The sequence below is a fragment of the Nanorana parkeri genome, unplaced genomic scaffold (genome assembly GCF_000935625.1).
Source record: "Nanorana parkeri isolate BGI_ZX_2015 unplaced genomic scaffold, ASM93562v1 scaffold260, whole genome shotgun sequence".
NCBI lineage: Eukaryota > Metazoa > Chordata > Amphibia > Anura > Dicroglossidae > Nanorana > Nanorana parkeri.
The window spans coordinates 792,585-801,698 of record NW_017306528.1 but is presented as its reverse complement, the minus strand read 5'-3'; the positions used below and the strand labels follow the sequence as shown (position 1 = coordinate 801,698).

Here is a 9,114-nt window from a genome sequence, read left to right as displayed (position 1 = left end):
TAGAGGCGGTGTAATCATAATATTTTAAGGTATTTTCCAAGCCGATCTCTTGTTACACGTAATGTACTAAGTGTCAGTGAATATGTTAATATGTCTGCTTTCCATCTCGGGAGAAATAAGGCTTACATTGAGAAAAATGGAGAGTTGTAGCAAATAAGTCATTCGATATGTTGATATGAGGATTAAGTGATGGTTAAACACATATCTTAACTGGGGCTGTTCAGGAAATTTGCTTAGTGCTCAGGATCTCATTACTGCAGAATAATAAACAAACGGATTGATGTCTCCTCCAGAATGTGTACGGATTGCATGTGCAGGCTGACCATGTACACGGATTGTTTATTCTTATCCCAGTGCTAGTACATGGGCCATGTCCCTATAGCACTAGGACCATAGCCATCCCCGGCTGATCATACCCATCCTCGGTGCCAGCAAGGGCGTTTCATCAGCAGGTTGAAACAAAGGCAAAAAAAAAAAAAAACAAGGTTTGCCGAGCTGACTTGATAGAATTGTATCACTGGATCTGACTTGAATTTCCTGCAATGGTTGGTCATTTCAGTATAAAAGCAACAGGAAAAAATAACAAAAGGCACAGAGCTGGGTGTTGACGTGTCTAAGAGTGATAAATGAAGTGCCCTTTAACCCCTTTACAGCCGGGGGAATGGACCGCTGTCTGTTGTGAGAAAAGGATGTACATGATGATGTAGGATAGGAAGAACCGGGAAATTTTCCTGACTTTATTTCAGTCAGAGAAGCAATAGGGGTCTGAGTGATGAGCTACGTATGTCAGCCAGGTAGCGCCTGCCAAGAGCTACACATCGAGCCATCTAGATTCCAGCATCTCATAACATCAAAATTGTAATAATACTCATAATGATGGTGATAATAATAGTAATAATAATAAGAATAATAATATCAATAACTTCAACAATGCAATACCATTCACTAGCAGTAGCAGTATATTTTTATTATTATTATTATTATTTAGATTGTAAGCTCTAAGGAGCTGGGCCCTTCTAACTTTCCTTTATTAGATTGCATTGTAACTGTACAGTCTATTTATTTTGTAAGACACTGTAAAAACCGTTGGCTATGTACATCCTAAATCATCGTCATCACCATCACCATCATCATCATATTGTGTTGTTGTTGTTTTGTTCTTCATTACTTCGCAAAATTGTGGGTTTACCCATCTTGCTGTTTGCTGAATTGCAGGGAATCGTTGTCTGCAGTCATTGCTGTTCAGATAGGTTTGGATGTGTGTTTGGGGCTGACTGGGCTTGTCTATTAAGTGCATCATATGGCTGGGGTGTATGTGGCTGGAGTTGTACATATTTGTACATTCCGTTAATAATATATTTTGGTTTGTACGTAATAAATGCATTCTATGACTGGGTTTGTACAGTAGCATACATTATGATTGGGTTTGTAAATTAGAGTGTATAACTAAGTTGGTTTTGTACATTATAATATGGCTGGGTTTGCCTCTTAAGGGTATTATATTGCTTGGTTTGTACTCAAGTGAATAATATGGTTGGGTTTGTGCATTTGATGAATAATGTGGCCGGGTTTGTACAAGTGTATTATATGGTTGGAGTTGTCCATTAAGTGGTATGGCTAGGTTTGTACATTATAATATGGCTAGGGTTTTACAGTGTATAGTATAGCTGCTTTTGTAAACTGATAAGGGTGGGGTTGTCCTTTAAGTATATACGATGGTTAGGGTTGTACATTAAAGTGTTTAGCTGGTTTTGTAAACTGATAATAAGGGTGGGGTTGTCCTTAAAGTGTATATGGTTGGGGTTGCACATTAAAGTGTATAATATAGATGGTTTTGTATATTAATAATATGGCTGGGATTCTTCTTGATGTGTATAAAGTGGTACTTTGTGTACAGAATGTCTCACTGTGTAGTAGTTGGGATTGTACATTGGCTGTCACACAATCTGTATTGGGGTAAGGGTAGGGTTGCACACTGAATCCACTGGGCCCCCAGGGTTTTTTCCTCAGTACACTGCCTATACTGGTCGGTTATATTGCATCGGGTGGCGTTTTTTCCAGCGGGGTGAATCTGTACCTTAAACTCCCTGCTTAGGTTGATTGGCACATTTGTGGGCTGATTTATTTGAAAACAAAAATCCCATTTTCTATTATATCATATTAGATACCCAATAGCGTGTGGGAGATCTATATGTTTTTTTTTTTTAACACAAGCGATGATGACAATGACTCCTATATGTAATTCAGGTCCAATATCTGGTATTTTGAGTAAAAAAAAAAAAACCTGAGGCCAATACGGGCATGGAACAGTGTGTTTACTTTGAAAACAGCCACCACTGATATTCAAACACTCCTTGTCACTGTCCAGTGCAGCTCTGGATTTGATTGGTCGATGAGTGGCAGCACAAACAATCCTTATTTCAGGTACACTGATAATTGCCCCCGTGTTTTCAAGGAGCAGTAAGCAGAAAGCCTGTTAGTAAATGTTAACTTACCCGTGCTTGTCTGTCTACTTTCCAGACTTCGGAAATCACAAGTGTCATAACAGAGAACAAATACAACTGACACAACCAGTTCACCAGGTACAAGCACCAGTATATCTCCCCACTGACACACACACAGCTCGGCAGATTTACTAATGGAGTTCACCAATAAATTATGTGAATGCTCACTTCAATTATTCAATCATGTGCAGATTAAATAAGTAAATAGGAATTTTCTTTTCACGTGATTGGGTAACTAAAGGGAATAGTCACACAACTACTGTGTCAAGATTCAGAACACATTTAGTAAATCAGCCTCCCAACAGCTACTCTGCAGGTTTCAGTGCTGACTGTGCTACCTCACTACAGCTAAGAGTACAAAGTAACTGTGTGCTCCAATGTGCAAGGTATCAACAAAGTACATCTAGTAATAAATTGGTACATAGTTTCTAAATAATGGCTCTGCTATTTCTGGCCTGGCCATGGAAGAAGGCATGAAAATCGGTTTTGTTGACGATTATACACTGCAAAACATTCTCAATTCCTTTAGCAAATCAGCCACTTGCTGTGTATCTATATATCTATATATGTATATAGATATAGATATAGATATATAGATGCAAAAGGCTGATTTACTAAAATAGTTGAGAATGTTCGAATGTTCACACAATAAATTAATTTCAATTATCCGATTATATATAGATGACAATAAACACGAATGTTTAACATACTTAGATAATTGATTGATTAATGAAACTAATTCAACATTTTCTACTAATTTAGTAAATCAATCCCAACAGAGAGGAATATGCTGTAAACATTGGCTGAACTCAGGCGTCTGTGCTATGCTACACATGTAATAGACATTGAGTAGAGGAATGAGGTGTCTTATTGGGCCAGGCTATATCTGTGAAGGTTAGTGGAAATGTCCCCCAGTGACACAGCTATGTGACTCTCCTGACAGGCGATCCATGCAGAACTGGGATATAAAGATCTCATTACTTATATATACACACACACACACACACACACACACATATATATATGTATATAGATCTCCAGCATACAAGCGAGTATGCAGAGTAACATTAGCGATATTATTACACAGACTCGCAGAGTGTGGATGGATCTGGCTGATTGCTGAGTGATATTTCTCGTGTGGAAATCAATCTCTGTTTTCTCCCCCTGTGTCCTGTGTCCTTCCCCCAGCGTTTGATAAGAACTTATTACACGCTTTTGCTGCCTTATTAATGTGGAAATTTAATTTAGTCAGCGAGCGATCAATCCTATCCCAGCTCTGCTAATTCGATAATTTGGAGAGATGGCCAAGCCCCGGTCCTCTTCATTTTGCTCAATGGGTTCCTTTCTACCTCACTGAAGCAACAACATTTTTTTTTCCAATGAGTGATATGAATATCTGGCTATGACACTTTAATTAGGACTGCGGATCACATATTAGCGTCTCAATGGTGTCTGCCCTGGGCTCTGCTATATTATTAATCCATCACAAAGATGTCCATTCTTCTGCTGGGCTCAGCACACACATAGCATTGCACAGTCCGCCCCATTTCTGAAAGTGAAAGGAACTCTTGTGTTTCCCCTGACAACCAATCAAATCCGTTTTCGCGTTCCAACTTGTACAGGAGAAGTGAATGGACGAATGTGATTGGCTGCTTCGCAGAGTGCAGTGTTCTCTGACTTGCTAGCCCCTGTATTAAATACTTGCAGGCTGCTACATATAGTGCAGTGTGACAAGTCCTCCCCCTGTACATCGTGCCTATCAAGACAGGAAATAAAATGAATTTCTTTATTGTGCCATTTCCCCAGATCAGCCAGGAGAGCATCACTTGTGGAAGAGTCTTTGTGAAAGGGCCGTTTCAGCAGGTAATGTGAGGAGGATACAGCAGAGTTTTAATCCCCTGTTAATAAGATCTGCCACTGTGTCTGCACAAAGGCCTCTTTTCCCACAGTAATATCTGGATATTTCATCCACAGCCCCATTGTATATCCCCATCAAATCCATCTACAAAGCATCCTGCTCCCAGTGCTCCCAGACAGGACATTACAGACGATATTTCGTTTTCACATCCAAAACCCTATTAGTATTATAGAGTACACAGAGGGTGCATGGAACACCATAAACTGTGTAATCCTACCGAGAGCTGTGTACAACGCACGTGCATAGGGTCATCCTGTGCAAGGACTACATAGAAATTAATGATTCTGCCTATAATAACACTGACCTTTCATTTTCAGAGCACGAAGATCCGACGATCTGCTAATCTATCTATCTATCTATCTATCTATCTATCTATCTATAAAATATATATGTATATATATGGTTAATGATGTCTCTTTATATTTTCAGATGTATTTAAGGTATGAACATATGGGAGGATCTAGTCATGGATATATTTGCGATTTTCTGTATATATTTAGCAAGGGTTGAAAAAAGGGACAGGTTAAAGTTCAATTAAAAGTCACAAAATACACATCTGTACATAATCGAGATATATAGGGATATAAACACATGCAATGAGAAATCCATTCCTCTATATACATATAGATAGACAAATGATCAATAAGTAGTATGTGTAGGGTGGTGAGAGCTCCGGACATCCCCAGTATGACGTCCAGTGTCCTCTGCAGTCCTCTTGATTGACAGGACTCTATTTCCATCCTGCAGAACGTGCAGTCCAGGAGGCGGGAGTTCGGTGCACTGACACAGTGCTGTACGATAACCGGTGACATCACCCAGCTACTGCCTTCAGGAGGGAGACTGGGGACAGATAAGGGCTGCTGGGGGAGACCGAATCCAATCACATTGATACACCAGGCAATCCTAGGGCCGCGCTATTTGCACACTGAAAACAGACAATGGAGTTTGCAGGACAAAACTTGTTGCAGCTCATGTGAAAGTTATTTTGCTGTAGCTTTTATTTTTTATTATTGTTATTTTTTTTTTGTTCCTGTTCTGTAGTGATAGTTTCCTTTGCCTCGAATGGTGTGGTCCGGGGAAAGTGTTTAGGGGTGCTGCTATTTCTGCTGCCTTATGGAATTGAGCAACCCTCTGACCCCAAAAGCCAATGCTTTCAGTATCGCCTCTCTGATTTCAGCTTCAGAACAAGTGAACACAGAGGAGCAAAGCGCTGCCCTGGACAAGCTCTGCAGGTTCCAGTGTCACCCTATGAGAATGCACTTCAGTGCTGTTACCAGGGATATGGAGGGTAAGTGTCCTCATCAACACCCTACAGTGTCCCTGTCACTAGTCACCCAACACCTATCTGTCATCATCGTAGGGTCTCCTTGGCATCTCGTTAGCCGTATGACAGTGCCCGGTGTCTGGCAGCACAGGGACATTTTCAGAAGAGAACACAGTGATATCCTGGCAGCTCTGGAAGAACACCGATAAATAATAATGAAACACTTTAATGTCCTTATCTCACCCAGTGCTGGTCGGGCTATGGCGATGTATTAATGACCAGTCAGATTATTCCAATCATCATTAAACAGTCCATATATTGTCAGCTGCCTCCAGCACAGGGATTCAGAATTTATTTATCTGAAATTTACAAGACGTTTTACATTTACTATAAATACTATGAAAATATATTCTGGGATGTATAACACATAACTAATAAAACACAACGTACGATACAGAGACAAGGTGTGCATGTGAGTGGGACATTGTAAAGCCAATGTGGAGCCCCCTAATATTCCATATAAATTATAGCCTGTCTGTGAAATCCATCTTTATGTTATGATGTCATACCCAGTCTTATAAATGATATAGAAGTGTTTTTTTTTATCGCAAGCAGCAAGTAGACCAATTGTCATTTTATTACAGACATAAGGTGCTACCTTCCAGTTTATAACACTGTATCCTCTGTAATAAAATTCAGTGGGCCACAGGCAGTACATATTTCAGAATATTTCATCCCAGGCAGTAAACATGTGCGACCCCTAGTTTCCTCCTGGTCACCCCCCTTGTGATCAATGTACTTTACATACACATGTCACCAATCACGACCAGTGTAAGAAGTAGACAGTGTAACCCATTCACTACCAGATCAGCCCCCCTACAACAAGAAGTGCCCAATGTGTCATATGTCTGGGTTAAAAGACCTACCATTGCAGCTTCCTTCTCATCCCAATGTGCTTATCATTGTCATTAGCAGCAAAATGTCACCTATGAGTATGACATAGCCAGGGAGGCGCAGCTCAGTGACCTGTCCTTCATAGTCTATTAGGGGGGTGGAGAGGGGGGGGTGGCACCTCATTGGTGACTGCTGTTTGCTTTTTAGCTGAAGAAAAATGCCCTGTTTGTTTTGTTGTGGATGGAGCCCCACACAAGTGTGTATGTCTATTGTTTAAACAATAGGAAGGGGAGGGCAGAAGGGAGAGCGAGGAGGGGGTGTACCAAGGGGAACGCCTTATATAACTGCACTGAAAAAAGTGGGTGTCATGAGGAGGAAGCTCTGTTAAGAAGAGGCACTTGTGTGTCAATCATCCCATCAGGGTCCCACAGGCGAGGAAAAGGCACATTACCTGCATGCTCCAGCACCGTGTGCTTATCTAAATAGAAATAGGAACCGGTTTTGTTGCAGGAGGGGAGGCCCTGCCTGTCTGAGCAAGGATCCACATAAGACACAGCACTGCAGCTCTGGGCTCTTCCACAGCACACATCAAGGAGCTTGCTTGGGCCCCACTCCACACACCAGGGATATTTACTTGCAAACACTTGGCTGCTCCATGTAGGAATGCTGCCCCCATACTTCTTATTCCAAGCAGCTCCGGGACTTTAGCTGCTGGCAGATCAGGGAGATCCTCCTGTGTACAGGAAGACAAGCCAGCTCCATACACCTCGCAGCCCATATCTCCCACACTGGACTCAGGTAGCCTCAGCACGGCTTGGATACCCCCCAGAAGAACTCAGCACCCCCTCTATTGTTTTTTTGACTTTATCTGATCACTTTTCTTTTTTTTTTTTTTTCTTTGGAATGATTTCAGCAATTTCCAGCCCCTGGCTCACCCAGCTATCTCACTTTTGCGATGTTGCAGCTTTCACAGCCAACAGCTTAAGCAGCCTGAATGCTTCAGGAGGCTACCACCTCTCCCCATCGCCGGGCGACCCTTACAGCCAGCACGAAGCCCACTATGAGCCGTGCTCCGCAGCGCAGCATTCATACAGCTTCGGACCGGGTTCCAGCCACGCGTGTCCGGAGCCAGAGAGTGGAGCCTCGTCTTCCAGCTGCTCCTCTTCCTCCACCCCGGGCAGCAGCAGCTCCAACAGCAGCAAAGCCCCGATCAAGAAGAACCCCAAGGTGGCCAACATCACCGTCCAGCTGGAGATGAAGGCGCTGTGGGATGAGTTCAACCAGCTGGGCACTGAGATGATCTCTTTCCCTGGCCATGGGCTGCTGGTCCTTCTTTACAACCTGTTCCCTGGTCAGTCCAGGACAGAGCACAGCTCCAACTTCAAGGCCTGAGAGGAGCATGGGGGTGGAAGGCTGGGAGCTAGCAATGGAAAATCTGACCATTTTAGTAAGATGATTTCATAGAGCGAATATTTCGCGCTTTAATGACCACAAATCGCAAGCAGATCGCGATAAAAATAAAACATAAATGTTCATCTGGAAACATTTTATTAACCCAGAAAAACCCTGACTTGCTAGATTGGCTTTTAGTGCATTGCTGGAGCGAAGTAGGCACATATCTATAGACATATTGAGCCTGATTGTCTAAGAGTTGAGGATGTTCACATAATAAATTGTTTGGATATTCACTTTAATAGTGTGCATATGCACCAAATAACCAATCATCTAAAAAAAAACTAATTCCTCTTTACGTATTTCCCCTGCACATGATTATATAATTGAAATGAACTCAATTTATTGTGTGAGCAGTCTCGATTCCTTCAGTAAACCAGCCTCAGTATTTTAAGAGGGATTGTCATAGAACATTCACAAAGTGAAAGGTTGATCCGGCAGTGTGTGTTTACTAACAGAGATGCTTTCATTTCATTAATTCCTCGTGAAATCTTCGCCACCACCCAGGCACACCAATATAAAGACCCCTAGGATTATTGCAGAAAATGGCGAGATTTCTGCTTTGTAAGAGTCTGGGCTGCACAGGACAGGACAGGATAAGCTGGTGTTAAAACACAGCAACAGTTCCCACGTCAAGGAGGCTTTCAGGACAATGCCAGAGATCAAGACACGCTGTGGATTCCTTACTTAAATGATTTACTTCTTTCCCCTGTATTACTTCAAATCCTCCTGGGTGTTCATCATGTTTATTATTCCATAGATTCATATAAAGTGACAGATCCAAGCAATCTCTGCAATTACCAGCATTGAGTGCAAATGTGACAGAATTCAGTATGATCATAAAAAATATATAGACTACAGGGCTCATTTACTAAAGAGGTTGAGAATTTTCACACAATCAATTGTGTCAAATATTCACTTCAGTTATTCAATCATGTGCAGACCAAATAAACAGACATGTGCTTTGTAACATATGACTGGATAACTGAACTTAAGTTACTCTCTCCCCCTCTATCTCTCACTATATCTATATGAGTGTGTGTGTGTGTGTGTGTGTGTATATATATGTATATATATATATA

General features: G+C 41.6%; 1 protein-coding gene across 1 annotated transcript in view; it reads left to right on the top strand.

Annotated features, from left to right (window-relative positions):
• Window positions 1-5,537: 5,537 nt before the first annotated feature.
• TBX1 (T-box 1) overlaps window positions 5,538-9,114 on the top strand; it is a 28,475-nt gene continuing 24,898 nt past the window's right edge. Inside the window, exons 1-2 of the mRNA XM_018556960.1 lie at window positions 5,538-5,710; window positions 7,545-7,880. Of these exons, the coding sequence (XP_018412462.1) occupies window positions 5,671-5,710; window positions 7,545-7,880 (376 nt within the window). The 5' untranslated portion in view covers window positions 5,538-5,670. The remainder of the gene's footprint in view (window positions 5,711-7,544; window positions 7,881-9,114) is intronic.